This window comes from Setaria viridis, chromosome 1 (assembly GCF_005286985.2).
Source record: "Setaria viridis chromosome 1, Setaria_viridis_v4.0, whole genome shotgun sequence".
NCBI classification, from domain to species: domain Eukaryota; kingdom Viridiplantae; phylum Streptophyta; class Magnoliopsida; order Poales; family Poaceae; genus Setaria; species Setaria viridis.
Genome location: NC_048263.2, coordinates 23,739,665 through 23,764,843, shown reverse-complemented (window position 1 = coordinate 23,764,843; position 25,179 = coordinate 23,739,665). Strand labels below are relative to the sequence as shown.

The 25,179-nt window shown below is 45.3% G+C and overlaps 4 protein-coding genes across 7 annotated transcripts; 3 read left to right on the top strand and 1 right to left on the bottom strand.

Moving 5' to 3' along the window:
* Positions 1-1,305: 1,305 nt before the first annotated feature.
* On the top strand, positions 1,306-3,131 carry LOC117851918 (F-box/kelch-repeat protein At1g67480). The gene is made up of 2 exons (XM_034733832.2): positions 1,306-1,985; positions 2,217-3,131. Exons 1-2 carry the CDS (start codon positions 1,456-1,458, stop codon positions 2,842-2,844), a joined length of 1,158 nt encoding a protein of 385 aa, XP_034589723.1. The 5' UTR covers positions 1,306-1,455; the 3' UTR covers positions 2,845-3,131.
* A 149-nt stretch (positions 3,132-3,280) lies between these two features.
* LOC117851903 (stearoyl-[acyl-carrier-protein] 9-desaturase 5, chloroplastic) lies at positions 3,281-6,863 on the top strand. 2 transcript variants are annotated; one of them, XR_004639674.2, is made up of 4 exons: positions 3,281-5,020; positions 5,275-5,782; positions 5,892-6,546; positions 6,653-6,863. XR_004639674.2 is itself a non-coding variant. In XM_034733819.2 (3 exons), exons 1-3 carry the CDS (start codon positions 4,857-4,859, stop codon positions 6,450-6,452), a joined length of 1,233 nt encoding a protein of 410 aa, XP_034589710.1. In that variant the 5' UTR covers positions 3,281-4,856; the 3' UTR covers positions 6,453-6,616. The 2 variants fall into 2 exon arrangements, 1 of the variants encoding a protein (XP_034589710.1); XM_034733819.2 differs by lacking the exon at positions 6,653-6,863 and having other exon boundaries at positions 5,892-6,616.
* A 220-nt stretch (positions 6,864-7,083) lies between these two features.
* LOC117851894 (uncharacterized) lies at positions 7,084-12,780 on the bottom strand. Its single transcript, XM_034733810.2, has 12 exons — positions 12,445-12,780; positions 12,119-12,278; positions 11,917-12,012; positions 10,914-10,990; positions 10,242-10,321; positions 9,440-9,500; positions 8,837-8,904; positions 8,661-8,742; positions 8,460-8,546; positions 8,167-8,244; positions 7,494-7,613; positions 7,084-7,396 (listed from the first exon to the last, which is right to left on the bottom strand). Exons 1-12 carry the CDS (start codon positions 12,610-12,612, stop codon positions 7,220-7,222), a joined length of 1,254 nt encoding a protein of 417 aa, XP_034589701.1. The 5' UTR covers positions 12,613-12,780; the 3' UTR covers positions 7,084-7,219.
* Positions 12,781-18,010: 5,230 nt separating this feature from the next.
* Positions 18,011-23,072, top strand: LOC117852028 (putative F-box protein At1g49610). 3 transcript variants are annotated; one of them, XM_034733955.2, is made up of 5 exons: positions 18,011-19,159; positions 19,374-19,535; positions 19,625-19,778; positions 22,168-22,253; positions 22,695-23,072. In XM_034733955.2, exons 1-5 carry the CDS (start codon positions 18,236-18,238, stop codon positions 22,728-22,730), a joined length of 1,362 nt encoding a protein of 453 aa, XP_034589846.1. In that variant the 5' UTR covers positions 18,011-18,235; the 3' UTR covers positions 22,731-23,072. The 3 variants fall into 3 exon arrangements, with proteins under 3 accessions (XP_034589846.1, XP_034589854.1, XP_034589839.1); XM_034733963.2 differs by lacking the exon at positions 22,168-22,253; XM_034733948.2 differs by lacking the exon at positions 22,695-23,072 and having other exon boundaries at positions 22,168-22,688.
* The last annotated feature ends 2,107 nt before the right edge of the window (positions 23,073-25,179 follow it).

The window sequence follows — 25,179 nt, the reverse complement described above, 5'->3', positions numbered from 1 at the left end:
TGCCGTTTTCACTCCTGGCGGCAGCTCTCCTATAAATTTATTATCCAGCTCAACCCGTGCCAACCCGGCCCGTGTTCATCCACCGTTCGCTCACCAACCGTGCCCCAAGTCCCCTCCACCGCCCTCCCCTCGATCCAGATCCCTCCATTTCGCCGCCGCCGCGCCTCTCCCCTCTCCTCCCGTGGCCGTCCTCATCCCCGGGGCGCCGCTGGTCCGTCCGGGCCGGCTTGGGTTGGTTCCTCCTCTCGCCGGTAAGGAAAAGCTCCTTCTCGTCTGCGCGGATGATTCATCGTCGTTTTTGTCCTCGCGAGTCTTTTCTTCGCTGCAGAGCAATCAAATCCAAATCACCATTCCTGTGCGTTGCGGATTTGCCTGCTGCGTGGCTGAGTACTGATGCTAGTTTGATTTCCAAGAATCTTGGGATTCAGCTGAACCACCATGCCCCTGTTCCCCTGTTTCTGAATGTTTAGCTTGTCTGATGGCTGTTATTAGTTCTGATTATAACTGTTTCTGGTATGGGTTTTCCTGTTCTATTTCCACAACTTTAATAACCAGTGCGTTTTTACCTAGCAGCATAATTTTCCCCTCTTAGTGCCCGATCCTTTTTCCTAAAAAAAAGTTCGAATGAGTTGATCCTTAGCAACTCCATCTTTCTCTGCTTGGTGGAATCAGGAATTATTGGTATCTCCTATGATTAGATATCTATTCTGTTCTCTTTGTAATACCACTGAAGATATGGAGTAGTCAGATACCCGCTTTTCCCTGCCAAGCTTTTGTAGTAACATCAATAGTAGAACAGTTGCCATGAATGGTTTACCCTGTTATTTGGAAGCCTTTTTCTAGAGACTTTTTCTAGACAGTAACGTGCAGTTACTTGGAATGCTTGTGCTCCTATGAAATTAACTTTATCAGCCTAAGTCAATCTGCTTTTTCCTCCTCCTAAGTTTATTTAATTACTGCAGGTGATTAGACTTGTATAAGAAATGGATGCTACTGCTGGCTAATTGTGATACAAACTTATATGGACATAGGTATGTGTCTCCCACTCTCTGAAGATTCCTGGCAGCTAAATTTTTTCCTCCTGCTAACAGCTTATGTTCATTGTTTCTTTAGGTATTGGGGCCATGTGTGAGGGAGGAAACTGTTTCTACCTTGTCAATAAGGAGAGTACTGTTGATTCTACCAGGAAAGTCCATTCCACAGACTCTCACTATCGGATGGCATCTGATACAGCAAGGGTAACGAAAACAGAGACATCAAAGTTGAAGAACATCATTTCGGCATCATTCAAGCCCTTGTCCCTGACCGTTCCCATAGGCGACGGATTCCACGAATCCTTCCCTTTCAGCCATTGCCATTTATAGTAGACAAGGTCTTTAAGTAAGCCAAGGGTTTTTATTCCTATTGGTTTGCAAGAGGAGGCGAACATTGAGGTGCTTCCTACTAAATCTCATAATGCTTGCATTTGTTGGGTCACAAGAACAGTTTTCTCAATCACAGACGTGCCTACGTGCGAGGATGCTGTTCAAGCCTCCTACAAGACCCAAACTTTATTCAGGGCTTATGCCCCAAGAGGAACGTGATTCATACTGTGATCTAATACCAGGCTTGCCTGAAGACTTGGCAAAGATATGTCTTGCCCTTGTTCCTCGTAGTCATTTTCCTGTTATGGGCGCAGTTTCCAAGCGGTGGATGTCATTTCTTGAGAGCAAGGAACTAATAGCTGTAAGGAAGGAGGTTGGGAAACTTGAGGAGTGGGTGTATGTATTAACTCCAGAAGCTGGCACAAAGGGGTCGCACTGGGAGATTTTGGAGTGTTCAGGGCAGACGCAAAGCCCTCTTCCGCGAATGCCTGGACTAACCAAGGCAGGATTTGGTGTGGTTGTTATTGGTGGGAAGCTCTTTGTTATTGCTGGATATGCTGCTGACCATGGGAAGGAATATGTTTCGGATGAGGTTTACCAGTATGATTCTTGCCTCAACAGGTATGCTTGGATCCTCCTATGTATCAATAAAGTTAATTATACTATCGTAGATTCTTTTGAATCAAATGATCTTACTAATATCACAAAGTTCAAGCTAAACCAGCAATTGGAAGAACCTATACACCCGAGAGAAATTTATCTGCACTGATATTATTCAAATGCATATTATTAATTAAGGTAACATCATTTCAAATAATTAGGCTTATTCATTTAGAGCTTTTCATTCCTCAGGTGGACTTTGCTTGCTAAGATGAATGTGGCTCGATGTGACTTCGCCTGTGCAGAGGTCAATGGTGTGATATATGTTGCTGGTGGATTTGGTCCAAATGGTGACAATTTGTCTAGTGTCGAAGTTTATGACCCAGAACAGAATAGATGGACACTGATTGAGAGCCTGCGCAGGCCAAGGTGGGGCTGCTTTGGGTGCAGTTTTGAAGGGAAGCTTTTTGTCATGGGTGGCCGTTCAAGCTTCACAATTGGCAACTCTCGTTTCGTTGACGTGTACAATCCTATCAACCACGCCTGGGGAGAGGTTAAGAATGGCTGCGTGATGGTCACGGCTCATGCCGTTCTTGGTGAGAAGCTCTTCTGCATTGAATGGAAGAACCAGAGGTCCCTGGCGATCTTTAACCCAGCTGATAACTCGTGGCAGAAAATCCCGGTGCCGCTTACAGGTAGCTCAAGAACTCGTTTTTCATTGGGTATACATGACGACAAGCTGCTGCTCTTCCCATTGGAGGAAGAGCCCGGGTATCAGACGCTGATGTATGATCCCGCTGCGCCAACGGGTTCTGAGTGGTGCACGTCAAAGCTGAAGCCCTCGGGGTCTTGTCTGTGCAGCGTGACCATCAAAGCCTAATGATGCCCTGGAGCGCACATGTGGTGGCAGTTTACTATCCTTATAGGATGGGATCCTGCTTCTTTCCTCGCTTAGTGTTCAGATGAGGCCCGTCTTTGGTTGGCCTCATGTTCACTCTTGTTTGCTTACAACTTTCATTCACTCGTTGCACTCTTAAACAATAATTTGACATTTATGCGTCAGTTCATTGAATTGCTGTAGCGCCATGATGTATTCTCATTTCACCTGTATTGAACTCTGATTCTGGCCATAGGGCCATCAATTGATAAGGTCTCTTTTGCTGTTCACCCACATTCTGACAGCAGATAGCTGTGTTCATAGCTGCTGCTCAGTTAGTCGGTTGTAATGGTTCATGGTTGCATTGTGGCTAGCAAACTGGTTTGCTTATATCAAGTCTACGCTATTTCTTGTGCTAATTTCACGGGCATGATTCAGATGTTGCTTCTGTCTTATTAGCACTGCAAATGTGCCCGAGAAATACCTAAGCAGGCCTAGCATATATGAAAATATCTGAGCAGCTGAAATTAAAGCCCAGGATAAAGATGGCGTGGCAATGTGGCATTTTCTTTCAGTGGGGGATCAAGAGAAGCTAAAATTTCATTCATGAAATGCAGGATTAAGGTTCTGCAGCAGGCAAGGAAAACCGTGCCAGTGCTTATTCCTAGAGGCTGCTTTTCTGCGCGTAGATGAACTGCTAGATTACATTATTCCTGGTTGACAAAAGTGAGAATTAAACAAGAAATACTCCTACTAATAAGCCCTCTCGATTGTATTGCGTGCCCAGGGTCTTGTGCGATGCAGATTTACTGCGTGTCCTCGTTTACTTGTACACCAGTTTTCTTGTAAATGAATAAATGATGCTTCTATTTGGGAAGAGCAGATTAATGCCGGTGTTTTCCAGCCGCCTTTTTGCAGTGGGGACTGGACAAGTAACATTAATCTGTTCTTATCCGTCACCAAATAGTATTTTTCTCGCACAACAAATCAGCCGTTTTAACTTTTCAGCCGGCTTATAAGTCCAGCCGAACAGGCCGTATATCGTACGTGAATGAGAAGCATATCCAACGCTGGTTGTCAGATGAGGTAACGAAAGAAGCTCCTTTGCCTGGCTCCGTGGGGATACGCATACGGTGGCCAGTCCTGCTGCGCCATACATATGGAGCTTTTTGTCAGCAGTGTCCTCGCATCTCATCACATATATCATGCTAGGTTGTTACATTCCGGTCGATTTTGGGCCATCATGCTTTCCGTCGTCTCTAGTTATGATTTGACAGCGGAAATCAAATGGTGATGTTTCTGCACTCAAGAAAATTGTGTGCTGTGCCGGGGAGGGGTGCATTGGTTGGGTAGATATACCAGCAGGAGTGAATTTGTGAATTATGACTTGCAGCATCTGAACATGGAGGACTCCTCTCAAGAAATGTAAGCAACCCAACAAGTTCACCACGAAACATGCAAGAAAAAACAACTTACAGCTTCTGAACATGGAAAAAAAAATTAAGTTATTTAGGCCGTGAGTTCTCCAGCCCTTTTCCCCCTTTGATAAAAAAAAAATCCTTGCTCAAATCTTTACAGCAGAGAGATAACCAGTGGCGGATTAAATTGAAAAGAAAATTTCACTTAAACTGATGCGGTATCTGCGTGACAGTTCCTTCAATTTAATACCCAGATGTGTATACGTATCTGCGAGAGGAAACCGTGAGCACTCGCCGGCCGCGACAACAGCGTCATGCATTCTTCATGCTAACTTGTTTGAGCTTCGCAAGCACCTGTAAACACGCGCCACGCTATTCTAGTGAACGTGTGTGTGTGTGAGCACCTAGTACACTAGGGTAGTATACCCACCGGCATCCATACACGCACCCAGAGGATCCGGAGAGTACGTCATGGCTACCCAGCTAGCGAGCTAGTACGTCATCGGAACTGCCGGCAGCGCTCATTGCTTGCTTGGCGCCTCTCATCTTAGCTAGAGCTGCAGAAGCAGAACATCGCCGAGATTGAAAGTTGCAGTCATGTCTCTGGTGATGGCGGCGGCGGCGGTCCTCCCTTCCTGCGGCGCGTTCGGTGCCCCGACGGCGGCGGCGGCGGCGGCGGCGGCGACCACGCCTCCTTGCACGTGGAGCAGGAGGAGGAGGAGGGCCTTGTCCCCGGTGGTGGCCATGGCTTCGGCGGCCCAGTGAGCAGCACTCCATGCTTCCTCCTCTGAATATTACCGCCAAGGATTTTGGTTGTGTTGGGCTCCCGTTTCCTTTCGCGCGTTCTTGATTTTGCTGGCACTAGGCTTGCTCTGAATCTGTGTGATACATATTTTGATCATACTCTAGATGCCTCGTTTCTTTAGGATCATCTTAAGAAATGTTGTTACTCCTATATAGGTAGTGTCTCAACTAATTTTTTGCTTTGTGTGTCTGCTACAATTTCGTGACCAAGGGTGAGGGCTCCCAACAAGAAGCCCTTCGCCCCTCCCCGCGAGGTGCGGCGGCCGGTGACGCACTCTCTGCCGCCGCAGAAGCGTGAGATCTTCGAGTCGCTGGACCCGTGGGCGGCGGACAACATCCTGCCGCTGCTCAAGCCCGTGGAGAGCTCCTGGCAGCCGCAGGACTACCTGCCCGACGCGTCCTCCGAGGCGTTCGTCGACGAGGTCCGCGAGCTCCGGGCCCGCGCCGCGGAGATCCCAGACGACCTCCTGGTGTGCCTAGTCGGCGACATGGTCACCGAGGAGGCGCTCCCCACGTACCAGACCATGCTCAACACCCTCGACGGCGGCGTCCGCGACGAGACCGGCGCGAGCCCCACCAGCTGGGCCGTCTGGACCCGGGCCTGGACCGCCGAGGAGAACCGCCACGGCGACCTCATGAACAAGTACCTCTTCCTCACCGGCAGGGTCGACATGCGCCAGGTCGAGAAGACCATCCAGTACCTCATCGCCTCAGGAATGGTAGAAAACATTTCGATCGATCCATTCTTATATGAGTTCTTAACACATTTTGCCATCCAAATCGTCCTGCCATGATTCAGTTTCTTATTTATATATTTATAACTATTAGGATCCGAAGACGGAGACGAACCCGTACCAGGGGTTCATCTACACGTCGTTCCAGGAGCGGGCGACCTTCATCTCGCACGGCAACACGGCGCGGCACGCGCGGCGGCACGGCGACGCGGCGCTGGCGCGGGCCTGCGGCGCCATCGCCGCCGACGAGAGGCGGCACGAGACGGCGTACGAGCGGGTCGTGGGGAAGCTCTTCGAGGTGGACCCGGACTACACGGCGCGGGCCTTCGCCGACATGATGCGCAAGAAGGTGGCCATGCCGGCGCACCTCATGACCGACGGCCGGGACGAGGACCTCTTCGCGCGGTTCAGCGCCGTCGCGCAGCGGCTCGGGGTGTACACGGCGAGGGACTACGCCGACATCATCGAGTTCCTCGTCCGGCGGTGGGGCGTCGCCGACCTCACGGGGCTCTCCGGGGAAGGGCGCCGCGCGCAGGAGTTCGTGTGCTCGCTGGGGCCAAGGTTCAGGAGGCTGGAGGAGAGGGCGCACCACAGGGCAAAGGAAGCGCAGTTCGCGCCATTCAGCTGGATCTACGACCGACAAGTTCAGCTCTGACTGACTCACTCTCAGTCTCAGATTGATCGATTTGACAAGTTCATCATCAACTTCATCAGATACTGAGCTAGCTGGTGACCCTTAAGAAATTGCTGTAAGAGAACGTTTTCTTGTTTTGGTCTATTGGACGCTATAGCATGATAGAATGCATGCACGTTTGTTCATCCTCCCTGATTTCTGTTCATGCATTCCTTGCCCAGTTCTAGTCAAAGGCACATGGCGAAGCGTTTTTACGAGTTCATACGACGTGGATCTCGGATGTTCAAAATTGTATGAGCTTGAGTATATAGTTCATCATGCCATAGAAGAGAATTTCTTAAGCAATGTACTTGAAAGATCGCCGCAGCAATGCACTTGAGCAATACATGGATGTAAACTGTAATAATCCGTGAAATCTGTTACTTACAAATAGATCCACGCCATGTTCAACACAAGGACGCCCAGTCACTTCATAATCTTTTTTTTTATGAAACAGTCACCTCATAATTGCATGAGCTTGAGCATTAGTTCATCTTGATCATGCCATAGAAGATAATTTTCAAAATAGAAAAGGCTATAAAAACCATACGAGCCCAGTCACTTCAAAAAAGTATATGCACAGCACGTTGCTTGAAAGATCACCTCAGTAATGTATGGAAGAAACATGCATGTAATCTGTAATAATTCGTGAATTCATTACAAATAGGTCCACGCCATGTTAAACACAATTGCATGTCAAGCAGAAGCGAAACCAAAAGGTTTGAGTATACAATTTGGTTCTCGGTAATTCAAAGGACTCCAAAGAAAGGATTGGTGATTGCAGAATTCAGCTCGGCTCCAGCCGTGTTCAGGATGGCCTTATCGACCTTGTCCCTTGCCAGAAACAAGAATTCATTGCCTTCAAGTTTCTCGAATCCGCAGAGCTCAAGGAACTCTATGCCCCCATGCAGATTTCCAACCCTCTCCTGCAAGGCGAGTTGAAATAAGAAACAGAATAAACATCTCATGTTCTTCAACAGGTTAACAAGCACTTAGCTAAATTCCAACGTTTAGTAGTTCTACCTGAAATGTAGCATTGGTGAGCCTGATCTTTCTGAATTTCTCCTCATCAGGATTTTTAGCAACATTTCCAATATAAGTAAGGAGTGTTTGAAATGCCCTCTTCACTTTGGCATCGTCATCCTGTCACAATATGCTTGCACGGTTACACAAATTTGAACGTCAACGACTGAATGTTGTGAAAAAACTTCTGGGGCTAGCTTCTTTTCCAGCAATGGAGACTAGCTGGCTGAGGATTAGGGTTAGGCTACCCCAGTTCACCGTGAGGATTCTTGTGTTTAAAAAACCGTGTCCATCCTCCCTGTCTAAATTAGCAACTTACTAGGTAATGTGCAGACATCTGTAGTTCTGTAACATTTCTCCTATGTGCCATGTCTGTTTGGAAGACTAATTTGGCCATCTAGCATAGGTTTGACCATCATGCCCACTTATACAAGGTTAGACAGCACATAACCTCCAAAATTTGCAGCTTTTCACTGATTAATTACTTCAATCTTAGAAAATTAGTATGCCTCGTTTTTTCATATACAATCATATTTACCCAATACCTAATGAACAAGGGTGCCAAGCCGCTCGACTAATTAATCAAAAGATGACAGCAGACGGATGGATTTCCCAGGCAGGTGTAAAAAACGAAATAAAAAGGGGCTCAAGGAAAAAAAACTACACATTTTACCTTGTTCTGTTGCTTAAGATTTCGTAGACAATCCCTCATCTGCTCTGCCTTTGTGGCTGGCCTGACAGGCAATGCACTCTGCATATTCATATGTCACAGTGAGAAGCGAATAAATTAAAACGAGAAGTCAATTAAGTAGCAAAGTTATGTTCTGTAAGAAGTTTACTACTCTTAACAAGTGCATCTCAGCCGCAAAATTAATGGTCAAGCACTATGAGCTCAAAATGGCACAAAATGCTGCTTAAACTATAGTCATCATGGTAAAGGAAATTCAAACTTGAAAAAAAAAATACCTTCTTCTCTTCGACAGGAGGGGGTGCACTTGGTTTGGAAGCTGCTGGGTCTTCTGGTGGCAATCCTAGTTTCCTTCTCCTTTCAGCCTGCGAAAGGAAAAACATTTTTATGCCCCAATTACTAGTATTTTCTACATCAGTTAGAAACTTGAAAGACAAAGCGAGAAAGATTCTTAAACATGAGGTGGAGAAACTAGAAACCTTGTCTTCTTCCAATTTCTGGCGGATTTTTTCTCTAGCTCTTTTCTCCTCTTCTTTCTCAAGTCTTCGCAACTCTATCATGCTGGCAATGGTGGAAAAGAAATTAGTCAGGAGTGAGCGCATGAAAATCAAACAGAACCACGTGCAATCACACACAGAGAGAAGGAAAAACCAACCGTTTCCTTTCATTCTGTTCCTCAATTCTTTTGGCTTCAAGAAGTTCTTTACCAATTCGTATTCTTTCCTGAAAAATGTAAAAAATGTGAGCAAAAGCAAATTGTCTTTCTGTTTAGTTTGTGTTCTCCATGATATAGCATGTTTAAACAATTCAATAAAAAAAGAACTGTCAAAAAGAAGCCTGATGGAGAAACATGTTACATGGTATAGATTAAAATGATGATGTGCTCTATTTGTCCTGATACCCAAGAAATGCACATCATATCACTAGGTGGCAGTTTCATGGTACTTTCAGCACATTTAAGGGGTAAAATAAGCACATTAAAGGGATATATAAAACTGCCTGTTAATTTTTTTTATGGTACTTTAATGCCATTCTAAATAATGTATAGCCACATTACATGTCAATCTCTACTGCTTTGTTTTTTCAGATTTTTTGTGCACTGATTTGTGTATACAAATATGTCCACGGTGTTCACGAAGATCACAGCTTCCTGACTGATTTATTTCCCATATTTAAAGATATGCTCAGGAATGACAATCAACTTAAGAACCAAGCAGCACCCAGCTAGTAAAGTAAAAAAGGGGAATTGAGACCATACCTTCTCCCTTTCTCTTTCCATTCTTCTCTCTTCTTCCTCTTTCTTCTTACGAGCGCGTTCCCTAGGAGGGGAAATTTTCAGTAAAGATGTCTTCCAAAGAACAACAATATTTCATAGATGCCAAATACTCTAAATATATGATGTTTTGAACTAATCAGCTTGTCCGAAACATCATATGTTCAAAAACAGAGGGAGTAAGTCTTAAGATTCAAGAATAAACAGTTTTAGAAAGTAAAAACCATGGTCATACTTTACAGTTTGTGCCCAACCATTCTAAATTTCCAAATCTACAATTAGGAGCAAACATTAAAAAAAAGATAATCTTCTAATAGCAGTGTTATAAACAAATGCTATGCTTTCAAGGAAATATGATGTTTTTCCCAGTACAGTGTCTGTGGCTAATACTTTCACATTCCATGTGTAACTAACATCAGGATCCTTTAAGCATTGCAAAAAGGCACAAGACCCTTGGCAACAGGGTCACAAAACAAAATCACCACTAATTTGCAGCAGAAGATGATCATACAGTAGTTACAATTAGTTTGCTCATCAACACAAATATATTGGTTATATTCTCAAAAGAAACTAAAATGGAATTATTCCTTACTGTTCAACAGCTATATATATCGAGAGAGAGATGGAGTATTAGCTGAACCATGCCTAGCACAGAAAATATCCAAATGCAAGTGAACTGATACAGAACTAGCAAGAAAACAGCAGTAAAAACAAAAAATACATCTACCAAATTTGAAGCAACCATTTAACCCAGCCCATGACACAAAAGAACAGTTCATCAAAGCACCTTAGCTCCTGTGCTTTAATCTTCATTTCCTCAGGAGTCAGGCTGGGTTTGTTATCCTCCGTTTTTGAATTAGCTGGTACCTAATGAGAGATAAAATGAAGATGAGTAACCTGTAGAAGTTATGCGCTTGAAAAAGAAATTTTCTTGCTGAAGTGTTAGTATAACATAGGAATAGAATATTGCAATGACCCCTAATAATAACTAACGAAAGCTCGATGGAACAAATGAAACCTAGTGTGCAAGTGATGGAACATTTGAAGGCCAATGCACTTCCTAATTGTGCATGTAGAAGCATGAATGGCCAAATTTTGGCAATGCGATTGAGCATCAACTCGTTCAAATCAACAGTATGTACTTCAAATTAGGTTTCCTTCAAATTGAATAGGTATATGTTTCCAAAATCCAGAAATGCAACAAGATTATATGTTAGCCATTTCTTGGATCGAAATAGCTGCTTGCGAGATTTCAAAAATATAGCATGGGAACTATAGTGAAAAAGGTTACAAAAACCAACTATGAAGCACATCCTAATGGAAATAGAATAGCAAGGCAATTAGTGATATATCAAGAACATTCTACTTTTCAAATAGGGGATCAAATTAGCACCATCAGAGTATCGAAAGGAACAAACTGCTAATTAACTGTGAAATAAGTTAAAAGATATCATCATACCAGAGGCATTTCGTCAATATCTGCATCTTCCTGGTGCTCAGAAAGCCAGTTGATAGCACCTTCGATGGTGCTATTACCTATAGTAAAAGTACATGGCTCAGCAAAGGATGGACATCATTGTATTGTTTTACAATTAGATGAGATGGTATCAATAAAAGCACCAAACAGTAAGCATATGTTGGTATATTTAGACACTGTAGTAATTATATACCACTATCATCTATTTAGCAAGTTAAGAATACAACTCAATTTTAACATGAGTTCTTAAAAGCGTAATAAACCTATCAGCATCTCATGCATATATAATTTTTTGTCTTTCACATTTCACTCCACAAGCATTGATTTGAAAGTACATCCAATTACACGCATAGTGGGTCAATTTGGGCTTGGCAAAGCAGTCAAAGGTGGAAACAGATGGAAATCAGTGTCCCATATAATTCAATTGCCAATTTATTCATCTCATAACGAAACCTTATGTCAGACATGTAAAGTCTTGACTTACTAGTCGGATGTCTAAAATATCTTAGTGCCATGAGAAATAATAGATTCAACAAATCATGTTTCTGTACTCTCTTTGTAGTCTAGCAGAACCTTATACAAATCTAAGTTGGACAAAGAATCTTTTGGATATTCTCAATGGACATGTTTATTTTGATCTAGTGTGAGCAGAAACATATCCTCACTGTCAGAGGTAGATTGACATGCCCACCTTCATGAAGCAACCTAACCAGATCCTTAGACAGTTGCTGCTTCATCTCAATCTTCTCTAAAAGAGTAATATATTGGTTATTACATGGAAGTTTGCTTGACAGCCTAAGTTCCAGCGCAAATTAAGTCTTAATGCAAAGTACTCGCATCTAAGGCTCTTATATATGATGGATTTTTTCTGTGCAATCCATTGAATCCCCGGCACTAAGAATTTCTGAATTCAGTGAAAGCAGTCAACACTCAACAGTCATAATAACATTCCAATGAAAGAAGCCAACAATATCGCTAAATATACCGGAGAAATGAAGTGCCCTAGTGGCACGCGCCGTGGCAAACCCCATGGCCTCCAGGTCGGCGAGCATCTCCTTGTTCACCTCCGGCACCACCATCTCTGCCACAATCAAACACCACCACAATTCAGCACTCAGAAGGTGAGACCAAAATAGATTAAACCCTTTCGCCCATCTCACAAATAGTAGACTGTTAAACAACCCAACCTTGAGGCTCCTCGCTTGCCGAGGCCGAGGCCGGGGCGTCGACGTCCTCCGAGGAGGAGGCCGGCTTCAGCGGCGCCTCGAGATCAATGGGCTTGGCCGCCTCGGCGGTCTTGTCCGCGAAATTCTTGTGGCCCGTGCGCTTGGTGTGAAGGTCCACCTCCTGCACACACACAAACACCGCGCGGAATCATCAACCACCGAACCCATACGCGATCGGAATCGGATCGAGAACCCCGCCGAGGTGCGCCGGACTGGATCGACGGGCCACCAAATCCGACGGGGGGAACCGGAGGTAACAATTGCGGGAGGGGCGGGGTGGATCTTACGGTCTGGGAGCGGCATGGCTTGCCGCAGTCGGAGCAGACGAGGTTGAGGACTGCCTCGGTGGACTCGACGAAGTTGGCGTGGTTGGTGGCCTCGGCGTGCGCCTGCGCCTCCTCCACGCTCCGCAGCTGCGCGCCGCAGTCGCCGCACCGCAGCGACAGCCCCGCCATTGCCGCCCGCCGCCGCCTCGATCGGCTCAAATTCGGCTCGTGCCCCCGGCAGCAGATTTGGGGCGAAACAGCGAAGGAAGTGTGCTCTCGTCGCTTCTTGCGAGGCTTTTCTAGGAGTTAATGACGAGTCGGGCGAGAAGTCGGGGAGACGAGACGATGACGAGGCACGGAGGCAGGCCAGCCAGGGGGCTCAGATTTGTTTCCGCAGATTCCAAACGTGGTGCGCTGGGTTAGTTTGGTTCTGGACTTCTGGTACACTTTCCACAGTCGGTTTGTGGCACCACTGCGACTCGGGCTCGCTCCCAAAAATCGTACTCCGGTCGGTACACTTTCAACATGTCACGTTGCTATGGCGTCCGTGCCGGCGCCGGGCAAGGCGGGGATGGCAGACGGCGCGTCGGCGCCAGTCGAGGACCGGTGAGCGCTGGAGATGATGGCATTTTGGGGTGTAATTTTTGCGAATTTGATGGGCAACTGCACATGGGTATCCGCGGGAATGGAGAGAAGCCGGATGAAGTCAGTTTTTTCGGCCCCGCTCGACGCTCGCCCAGTTCATTTTGCAGAGGGGATTCAATGGATGAAGCCGTTTTCAATTCTAGGTAGCTTCGTCGGAAGCCGTTGTAGAAGGTGCTGAAGAAGTCGTGCGACCCGAAAAAAGAAGTCACGTTGCCAGCCAGGGAGGCGGCAAACACCGCAGGTGTGTGCCAGAGTGGGCATTTGCTACGGCTTACGTGTGTTCATGTTAGTGGTGATGCCAGGTGTGCGATCCGGAGACTAAGGTTCTGTTTGGATGTGCTAATGCTAAAGTTTAGTAAGTGCTAAAGTTTAGCTAAATGAGTAGAGGTGCTAAAGTTTAGCACCTCTGTTTGGATCCAGTGCTAATAGAAAGGTAGTACATGAAGAAAAGTTCTTTCTGCCCTTGCTTTTGCCTCACGGGTCCCCTCCCGTGCGCCCTGGTCCCTTCCCTAGCCACCCGCATGCTCTCTTTGCTTGCTACACTGCTCTGTACTGCTTGCTACGGCTCTACCTGCCAAGCTGCTATACAATTTCAGAATGCCAACGTTCAACATAAATTACAATAGTGCAGATTAGTACAGTCAAGTGCACAAATAAAAATTACAATAGTAATGTCCATACAAACTTGCACAAATAGCGATTACTCTCGCCTAGCAAACAAACCGTTAGCGATAGCATCACGAAATGCATTCATATCTTGATCTTCATCTCCTAGAGGGGTGTTTGAACCACTTTGATGAGATCAAGACGCACCATAGAATGGAATAAAGTGTTCATCACGTCGCACATTTCAAAATCCACATGTGCCATTGCACTCTCTCTCTAATAAAGTTGTGAAGTGCCATACAGGCAAGTATGACAAATGGAAGTGATAAACAAGGCAACAAACCTTGGTGTGATTTTCCCAGAATTAATCATCAGCTACGGACAAGTGAAAGGGAATTTGGCTCCCTAAATGGGTTTTGATGTTGATGACATACATAATTAAGGAACTAATGAATTTATCGAGAAATTGATAGGTTTAAATTCTAAAAAATAAAAAAGTACAAGAAAGAACCCTAATTTATTTGAAGGACGGTGTTGAAGCATAAAGAAAGATCTTTTTATATTTTTTATTTTTGAATTTGAATATAGGAACACCGTACTATAAAGGCGGATTCGGATGGACAACTTGAAGATGTAAAAGTGCTTATTTGTGATGCTAACCACCTATGAGAGACACCACTCACACACTTGCACATTTAGTTTCTCACAGTTTCTGTGAGGGTCGGAAGTTTCGACACCTATCAAAAGTTTTCAGAAACTTCCGACAGGGGGTGCTCAACGGATTTAATTGAATAGTATCGGAAGTTCCGGTATTATCTCAGAAGTTCCAATAATAGGTGCCGGAAGTTCCCAGTAACTTCTGGTAGAGGATGCTTAGCTGTCTTATTTGAACTATGTCTGAAGTTTCGACCTTGTATCGGAAGTTCCAACAATCACTTAACAGAACAAAACGGCTAGTTTTTAGGGCTCGGGTATTTATACCCCCTCAGCCCTCCCTCATTTGTTGCTAACCAAACTCGAGACAAACACCTCCAAGAGTATTCAATACTCCTCCCCACTCCCTCCTTGAGCTAAATCTTTGAGAGTTTTGAGCAAGGGCTTGGGTGAGAGAAGGATTTGAGGTGTGTGACTCTAAATTTGAGTGTGAGGTCAACCAAGTTCATCTCAAGAGTATTTGAAGCATTTTTGATCTTGGATTCGTGTTTGTTACTCTTGAAGCTTGCTTCTAGACGGTTCGGCGTCGCCCGTTTGAGCGCCTCTCGTTGTGGTATGCCCGGAAAATTTGTATTGCCCATCCTCTTGGAGGATTCATAGTAAGTGACTCAATCCTCCTTTGTGGTTGATTGAGAGAGGTAAAGGGTTAGTGAGGACCTGGATCTTTGTGAGCTCCTCAACGGAGACGTAGCTTTCTCTGTGGGAGTGAACTTTGGTAAACAAATCCTTTATCTCGTGTGCTTATTGTGTTCTTCAAGTTCTTCTTGACCTAGAGCTTGATTTGTGCTGATCTACTTTCTTGTGAAGTTCCTCTCATAAGGATCACCTGCAGTAGTCTCTATACATCATTGCTGAACTTTTTGATTCAAATAGATTCTGCTGAACTTGTTTTATTTTGAATTTTTGTAATTTTATCTCTATCGGAAGTTCTGCCCCCTATACCGGAAGTTTCGACACATTTAACTCCGCTGCGAAAAATTTTCAGGTTTTAAAGATTGAGCTGATTCACCCCCCCCAGGGGAAGGGGAGGGGAGAGGGGGAGGGGTCGGGAGAGGAAGGGAGGGGGGGAGGGGAAGGAGGAGAGGGAGAGAAGAAGGGGCGACCGTGCGCGAGGGGAAGGCGCCGGGTGCAAGGATAAGGAGAAGAAGAGAGAGAAGGAAAATTAAAGGAGAGAAAGGGAAGTTAATGTAGAGAGAGGGGGGCGCGCGTGGGAGGACGTTTTGTCCTGGTTGGAGCTACCAACCGGGACTAAAGGTCCTGTTTTGTCCTGATTGTTAATTCCAACCAAGAATAAATCTTTTGTCCTGGTTGGAATTACCAATCGGGACAAAAGGGGGGACGTCGCTATCAGATCTTTTCAATCGGGACTAAAGCGCATCCCGTCGATGTCCTTTTGGTGCTTCATTTTTAACCCGGGACTAAAGCCACTTTAGTCACGGGTTAAATATTAACCGGGATAAAAGGGGTGGAAAGAAGGTCAGTTCTCCAGTAGTGGTCCATGATCTAATAAAGAGTGACTGTGGAGGTCCACAGAGGTCCACGGAGGCACCTTTTGCCTACATGGCGATGCCAGCATGGCAAATGGTTGTAAAAAAAAGACCCATCCATCTTTCATTTCTCACTATCTCGTCCCCATCCTTGCACTTGCACCCGTCCAGGATCTCCACTGCCGGCACGTCGCGGGCGCCGCTTGCCATCGTCATGTGCACATCCTCCCATGTCAGGAACACCGCCGTGTTCGCGCCCGCGGTTGTCGATGACGTCGACGCCGACACCGGCACCAGCTCGCTCCCCGTCCCGGGAGTAGGGGCGTGGCGTGACGTGCGCTGCACGATTTATATGCGCCATCCGCAGCCTGCTGCTTGCTGCTTTGCTCCTCTTGCTTCCATGCAGATTTTGAGTTGGTTGTTGTCTCAAGCGGAAGCCAGAGCACGTGAGGGTGAGGCTTGAGCCTAAGCCTGAGCTAAGCGAAAGGTGGGGGTGGGATGAGGATCCCAGTGCGACGTGTGCGGCGGCACGGCAGCCACGGTGGTGTGCTGTGCGGACGAGGCGGTGTTGTGCGAGCTAAGCGCTGCGACATCGAGATCCACGCTGCCAACAGGCTGGCATGCAAGCACCAATGGCTCCCACTCGGCGGCGGCGGCAGCGCCGCGGGGGACCTCCCGCGCTGCGACATCTGCTAGGAGAAGCCGCTCTTCATCTTCTGTGAGGATAGGACGCTCTTCTGCTGCGACTGCGACGAGCCCATCCACATCCCAGGCACGCTCTCAGGAAACCACCAGCGCTACCTCGCCATCGGCATCTGCGTCGGCTTTACCTCCGTCTGTGACGCTGGCGACGGAGCTGACGGCCTCCCGCCGCCCAAGGGCAGTTCCAAGCCCATGGCCGCCAAGACACCATCGGTCAAGGCTGCGAAGATGCCAGTGCTGGCGTTGCGGACGACTGCGGGCAAGGACGCAATGGTGTTCCTGACCTGGGAGGACATACGTGTGATGGTGGCGGGCAACACCTAGGGTGTGGCAGCGATGGAGATCCTGGTGCAAGGACGAGGACGAGAGAGGGATAAATGTAAGATGGAGGGATCTTTTTTACAACTTATTGCCCTGCTGTCATTGCGGAAGTACCCCTCCACGGTCACTCTTTATTAGACCGTGGATCTAGTTGACCGCTTTAAAATTTCATGAAACTAGATGAGATCTCAGGAATAGTTAAGGACGTACGATGAAATTCACTCAATAGATAATGTCTTTCCTAATTCTTCTCTCTCCACCAATCTCTCCTCTATCTCCTCTCCGGACGATTGAAATGTCCTCGGGGGACCTTCGGAGGTGATTTTACGCCAGGGAGCAAAATCTCGTTTTAATTATTATAAGTTAAAATTCGTTATGGGCCACCGAAATTGTACTATTAAAAAGATCTTGCTCATACTATAGTCACGATGGTTCTCCTCTCCATGGATTCCTAATGGTCGAAAACGCTCATAGCTCGTTAGATCGATCAGCTCGTAGCTCGTTAGCTCGCTCGGCTCGTAGCTGCAGTCGTCGGCTCGTGGATTCCTCGTGGGTATGTTTATGCAATCGTCGGCTCACGAGTCGAACCGACCCAGCTCGGGCTTTTAACGAACTGAGCCAAGTTCAGGTTTTAGCTCGTTAAGATAACAAGCCGAGCCGAGCCAGCTCGTTATCGTAACGAGCTGGAGCGAGCCAAGCCGAGCCGAGCTGGCTCATTATCCAGCCCTAGCCATCTCCTATCTTTTTCCCTTGGTCCATCCACTACCTTGGCTCATCCTCTTATCTTTGCTATATTTAATCCGACTTATTCATATATAAAGTATTTAATTTATTGGTCTTAACGAACTCGAAAGATAATTCGAATCAGAAATGTAGAATAAAAATTTGAACGTGTAAAGTCAACTATATTATTCAGATCAATGACCCTAATTATACGTATAGTTATTCTGATGGTTTTTTTACAACTTTTTACAGAGTCCATTTATTATTATTTTTCAGGGAATCCATGAAGACGTTTAAAATTTGGTTGAAGCCAAATCATCCCATACAGAGAGCCCATGAGCCCACTAAGCCCAAGCCTAATAACCCACTGGGGCACCGTGCACTGCCAGCCCAAGCGGTGCGCTCCATCTCCCAACCCAACAACGCTCCCTTGAGCAAAGTCGTCGACTCCAACGGCCGGCGTCTCCACTTCATCGGCGCCGCCGCACCGGCGCGCCTAATCCGCGACCCCTTCCCTCAGCAATCTTCGAGAGATTTCAAGATTTGGGTCTCAAGAAAGCCTCGTTTCTCGTCCCGCGGGCGCAGCTCGACGAACTCCGGGGAAGAAAGAGCACATGGAAGTACCGGTCGCCGCTCCGGAGAGGGGCGGCGATCTCATCGGCGCCCTTCCGGACGGCGTCCTCGAAGACATCATCGGCTTCCTGCCGGCCCAGGATGCTGTCCGTACCTGCGTGCTGGCCCGGCGCTGGCGCCACCTCTGGAAGTCCGCCAAGGCCCTCCACGTCGTCGGCGGAGACGGCAAGTTCCGCGAGTCCGTGAAGGAGCTCCGGGAGTTTGTAGACTATCTGCTTCTCTCCCGTGGAGGCGCGCCTCTAGACACGTTCGAGCTCAGGTTCGGCAACTTCGGTGACTTCAATTTCTTGGGGTTCAGTGATGAAGATTTGCCCAGCTTGAAGATCTGGTTTTGGTATGTTGTGACGCGCAAAGCTCGGGTGCTCAGGCTCCGTTTGCACAATGACTTTGAGGGGTTCCACGCCTTGCCTGAGCTAGGTGGCTTGCCTATGGCCTCCAAGCATCTGACGAGGCTAGAGCTTCATGGTGTTGCGGTTTACAGAAGTTTCCCTGATTTCTCAAGCTGCCCGGCTTTGCAACATCTGGAGTTCAACAAATGTGAATTCTCGTTGGTCAAGAAGATTTCTTCTGATTCCCTTAAATATCTGAGCATCACTGAGTCCATTTGTGGGTTTTATGATTCTTTCCGCACACACATTTGTGCTCCCAATCTGGTTTCACTGCGTTTAGATAAAGTTTATGGGTGTACTCCGGTTCTTGAGAGCATGCCATCATTAGTGGAGGCATTTGTCAGAATACCTGAGAACTGTTTGGACCAGTGCGGACAATGGCATGCGAACTATTGGGATTGTGATTGCAAGTCTTGCGACCATCATGATAACAGTGTTGATGGCCATGACTGTTGTGTGCTGCTAAAAGGTTTATCAGAAGCTAAGAAGTTGGCGTTGTTTTCTTGCCCTGTAATGGTATTACCTGCACTCTTGTCTTCTACCTTTGTTATAGTCATCTCATTATATAATCTGCATTATCTATATTGTTGTAGGTTATTGAGAGATGTTACATAGTGCCTATCTTTTTTTGCTTGCGTTGTCAACATCTAGTATTCTAAACACTTTCACTTGTCGTGCTCACACCTCACAGTGAGGATTATTTTATAGTTTCTGCTTGCCCTTTGTCCAGTATATTTTCAAAAGGGACTTGAGATGCTGCCCTATGTTTAGCAAGTTGAAGAGTTTGTTACTCAACAAATACTGGTCTGAGCCTGATGATTTACGTGCACTTGCATGTATTCTTGAACATTCACCAGTTCTGGAGAAGCTCACTCTTCAACTATTTCTTGAGGTATACATTTTATAAAATACGCAACTGCTGAATTTTAGAATCATTGTACACTGTTGTTGATATTATTATATTGGTTCCTTTTACTGTAGGTACCTACAAATGTAGAGGAAATGAAAGGAAGCCCTGATCCAGCTGAGGTATCAGCTGCTATATCAGAATGCCTTCAGATAGTGAAAGTCAAATGTGAAGTGTTTGATGAGAAAGTTCTTAATGTTTTGAAGTTCCTTCGTAAACTTGGCATTCGTAAGTCACTGCTCATGCCTTCTATGTTTCTGCTGTTTGCTTTCACATATGGGAAAGGAAGCAAGTAGTGAAGAAACTTCTAAGTTCATTTGGAAAACATTAAATGTTGGACCACTTGGAGAGAAATGTGACTCTTTACTACCTTTTGGTGGACAAAATAAGAAAACAAAAATCTGTTGAAGTGTTTAAAATGATTTGTAACACACAAGTCTTGACTTGCCAAGTAGTTCTGAAGAGTGTTCATATGTCAGATTAAGGTAGTTCTAACAGTCATACAGAGGTGGCGTTTGGATAGTACTTGGGTTAGGGATAGGGAAATGAGTTAGGAAATAATTGGTTGTGTTTGGATTAGGGAAATAAAGTTTTATCCCATTCCCTTGTTCGGATATGTGTGGGTTTGGATTCAGGTTATTGTGTGGATCCCACGTATATTTATAGATAAACAAACAGCATCTTATCCAACACATGCACCTTGGAGCAGCGAGCGGCAAGTGTAGCAGCTCCGGCGGCCTCGCGCGTGCTCGACGAGGTCAGCTCCGATGGCTACTGTCCTTCGAATCCAACTGCAAATCTGACCGCTGGCACTCCATGTTGCTAGATTGATCTCTCTTTTATCTCTCTGACGCCGATCTCCACCCAATCAAGCTCAGATCAAAGCCCCGCGACGTGGCCGCATCTGAATCGAGCGGCAGCTCTGGCTGGTGGCCAGCACATGCGAGGCGACCAACAGCTGCGCTTGCAAGTCGATGGCAGCTCCAGCAGCCTGCGCGGCGAGACGAGCGGAGGCTCCTGCTGTTCAGAGGTGATGAGGTACCAGTACTGCAGCAGCACCAAGGCAATCTCAGGAGAAGATCACGCCCCTTCTGCTTTGAGCCCACCCCAAACTGCATCAATTCGATATGGAGGCCACCAACTGCGAGATCCACAGCACGCTGCAGCACTAACTCCAACCTCATGGCCTCCTCGCTCTATGGCGAGCTCTCAGCAACTTTTGCTCATCGAGAGGTAGAGCCAGAGCTTGAAGATGAACAGGGTATTTCCCTGCCGAAACCCACCCCTCCCATTGGGATTGGATTGGTGGGAAAAGAGCATATCTTATCCCTATCCCAAACCCACCTCATTTCCCATTCCCTAAATTCAAGCAAGGGATAAGACATCCTGATCCCTTTATTTCCCATTCCCACTCCTCTTTTCCCACTATCCAAACGCCACCAGAGTGTGTGTGCCACGGGCCAAGAGTGAAAGCATCTAGGCCCCAAATTTGGGTTTTCGTAATTAATGACAACGTTTGTGGACTAACAATTTCATTGGAGATACGAGTATTGGTTAGTCCCGGAGATGGATTGAGCTTCAATGGATGCTATAGTGATAGCTTTGATGAATTTACATTGGAGAGCTCAAGGCTCAGGTATATGGTAGGGCTTTTTTATTTTACTGGTCAAGAGGTGCTTAGTGGATGATAATTGACTGGGTTAGTAGGTAGATATCCGTACTATCAAGAGGGGTCAATTTCATTTGCTTGACGGTTCTATAGTGCCACTTTGCTCAAACAATTGCATTGCTTGCATATGAGTTTATCCGTTTGGAAAGTGGATAAAATGACGGTAAAATGGGTTTTGGAAAATGGCTAACGCGCAGTGTATGGCGGACGGTCTTCCTCGTTGAGGTGGACCGTTCTTTGACTTAGCCGTTTTTTAGTATGTTCTGCTGTGCTGAAAAGTTGAAGGACGGACAGTCCAGCCCTAAGAGGCGTATGGTCCGCCACTAGTTTTTTATTCTTGTGACCCTAGGTTGCAAACCCTCAGTTTTAGAAAAAGTAGAAATATGATTTCTCTTGTGTTACTAATTAAATCTATTTAGTTTTGTGATTTTAGTTGAAACCGCCTGTTCACCCCCTCTACTTGGTAGGGTTCCTAGATCCTACAAAGAGCCAGCTAGGTTGCTGATTAGTTCCGAAACATAGCATAAATGGGCCGTTAATAATTTGAAGTGGTAACGCAATAGGTTAGTTTTTTTTTAGAAGAATAGGACTAATGGTAAATGTTACTTTCATAAGTTGATTTTATATGGGCAATCAAATACCCTTGTATATACATAGTTACATATGCAGCAGTGTACTACCATTGCTCTGTTTCTTCTTGAATCTTCTATTTCTCCCGTGGGAACTAGTGAACGCTGTCTCCATGAATTCTTCTTAGTTGTTGCTCTTGTTATTCCAAGTTTCCATTGCTATCACTTTATAACAATTTAGTGTAACCAACTTAGAAAGTTGTGGTGCAGTGTGTTCAGTCGTTTGATTTAGTCTTCTTTCCACTTACTGAACATTATTTAACTTATTTTGTCTACCTGGCCTTCCACTCACATATCACTGGCTAAAATTCTGTAACAGGGCTATATGATTATCATAACAAGACAGTTAGGTTGATGTTCTTGTCACGGGTCTTTGTAGTGGAAATTGGTCATATGCCACTGCTGGTAAACTCATGTTATATTACTGCAAAACATTTGGAGATATATGACATTTTTAAAAGCGTGCAATCAAACTTAATAATTTTGAACAGTCATGTACTTGTGCAAATGATATCATAGTGCATGCTATGAAATCTATTTGCAAAATACAAGTCTTACAATTTTGTGCTTACATATTCAGTTAGAAGGTGACAATGAAAGACAGCAGATGTCCTAAACATCATATCTCCTAATTGGGGAGTGATTATAAACAGGATTTCTTCTGTAGCTCCACTTTGGTAGGACGTCCACCAGCTCTAGAATAAATAAGTAGATACTCTGCTGTTTGATCAATTGAAATTCAAATGGCTGAAGCCTATTCCTATATCTCAAGTTCCCTTGCGAAGTTTTTCTCATTTCTCAGATGGCACTCCTTAGCAACGTATTGTGGTTTTCAAATTTGTGCAGGTTTTGAGCAGCATGGGGTTTTGTCTAGTATATTAGGCAAATATACAATGCAAAGCTCCATCTTGGGAAAGATCGTTGCTGCCAACCAAGGATGATATCTTTTTTCTCTGTTATTCTTCTCAGTTTTAATTGTAGCTGCAGGAACAACTTAGGGGTCAATAATTAGTCATTTCGAACATTTAACTGGACCTGGTTTACCTCGCTATGGTTTTTGTACCTTCTTCCTAGCTCCTTGCTATGTCCTGTGCAATTTGTGAACAACCCAGTATTATATATTTTCTCCTAGCTGAGCCCAGTTCCAGTGATTCTGGGATTGGATCTGCTGTCATGCTGGGTGAGTGCTATTACAATCACATGATTAAAAGGCTTAGCAGCTCATGATTTTACAAATGTTGGCCCGACAATTTTTTTAGTCATGTTGAGGCAACCCTGACGTTGTGAGTAATTCCTATGAGCAAATTTACACCTCATTTGATCCGGCATCCTCGAATTATGCGTCCTAAGTTTATCTCCTCACAAATTGCAACAGACCTGCACATTTCCTCCTCTAGAGTAACAAAAATCTGGTATCTCAAAGATGCTTACAGAAAACTACAATTAACAGCATACCATTGTGTCAGAACATCTATTAATTTCTCTCTGTATAACAATACATGTAATAACATCTATTAATTTCACTAACACTCGTCAACAACACATATTTTTTTATCTGCAAGACCTATTCTCAGCCAGATATATAATCATCGCAGCATAATATTAAGATTCAGCAACATAACTAGACAAGATTATTTTTCTCATTTCCATTACAATAAAAATACATAATTTAAGGTTTTATTTTTAATTTGATGACTGGGAACATATAAAGTGATAAAACCAAAAACGTAGCTTTGCATTGCCAAATGATAAATAAGGTACTGCCATCTACATCATTCCACAATGAACCAAGATTATTCCTTAAATGCTAAATAGCTAGGGTGAAACTTAGTCCTAGAATGCCAAATATAACTAAACCATAACTAATCTTCATGGAGGTCTTTTCTTCTTGATCAGTTGATAAGCAATATACGTAACAAAAAAAAATTAGCCAAACTTATTTTTCTATAATCTCGGTCAATGTTTGAGTAATTTGACTTATCATAAGATTAAAACGACCTATTAAAATGGACAGAGTACCTTCTAAAGACATTGAACAAATATTATATGTTGGCCATATAATATTTGTTCTACTTGAGTTTTTTTTTTGAGTTCAATAATCCTCCTCTAATAGGGAACATGTACAGACCTCCTCTAATCTAAAGAGATGGTAACATACAGGATCAGATAATAAAAAATTCTCGATCGATACTACTCCCGTCTAAATCAGCTGCGTGCGACGGGCAGCGGCCACGGCTTGGAGCTCCTGCCTGTACTTGTTGGTGACGCTCGTCTCGCGGAAGCACATGGCGAGCAAGCGTGCGTCCTCAGCGTCGAGAGCGTTCGTAAAGGCCGAGTTGGAGCGGGCCGGGTCGCATTTGTATTTCTTGGGCATCTCCAGGATGGTGTAGGCGCCGCTCTCTTCTTCCGTCACGAACTCCGGCTCGTCGAGCTCCAGCTCCCCCTCTTCTTCTTCTCCTCTCTGCTGCTGGTGCCGTCGCCGCCGCCGGCGTTGCCGCAAGTCAGGAGGTGCGAGCGCGCGCGGCTCGGGTTCGCCATGTGGTACCCGCACCTGTGCTTCTTGGGCATCTCCAAGACGTGGTAGGCCCCGCCCTCCCTCGCCATGAACGCCGGCCTGCCCAGCTCCAGCGGCCTCTTCTTGCACCCGTCGACCTCCGCCGCCGGTGTCGAGCCCTCCATCGAGATGACCAAATCATTTTGATGAGCAAATGGATCAGATAACCGGGCCTGTTTGGCTCCACGGTGCTAAAATTTAGCATCCGTCACATCAAATGTTTGGATACGAATCAGGAGTATTAAACATAAACTAATTACAAAACTAATTGCACATATGGAGTCTAATTCGCGAGACGAATCTATTAAGTCTAATTAGTCCATGATTTGACAATGTGGTACTACAGTAACCATTTGCTAATGATGGATTAATTAGGCTTAATAGATTTGTCTTACGAATTAGACTCCATCAGTGCAATTAGTTTTGTAATTAGCTCATGTTTAATCCTCCTAATTAGTATCCAAACAACCGATGTGACCCTACTAAAGTTTAGCACCTCGTATCCAAACACCCCTTAATCATTTTGATTTCAATGAGACAAACAAGACTTCCTGTCCGAAAAATTAGATGCTCTTGATTTGGGGTTTGCTGGCGGCCATTTTGCGCAAGAGCAGGGTCTTGTTTAGTTCACCCCCAAATCCCAACTTTGACACTATGCAAAAATAAAATTTCCCATCATATCAAACTTGCGGTACATGCATGGAGTATTAAATGTAGACGAAATTAAAAACTAATTGCACAGTTTTGTTGTACTTTACGAGACGAATCTTTTGAGTC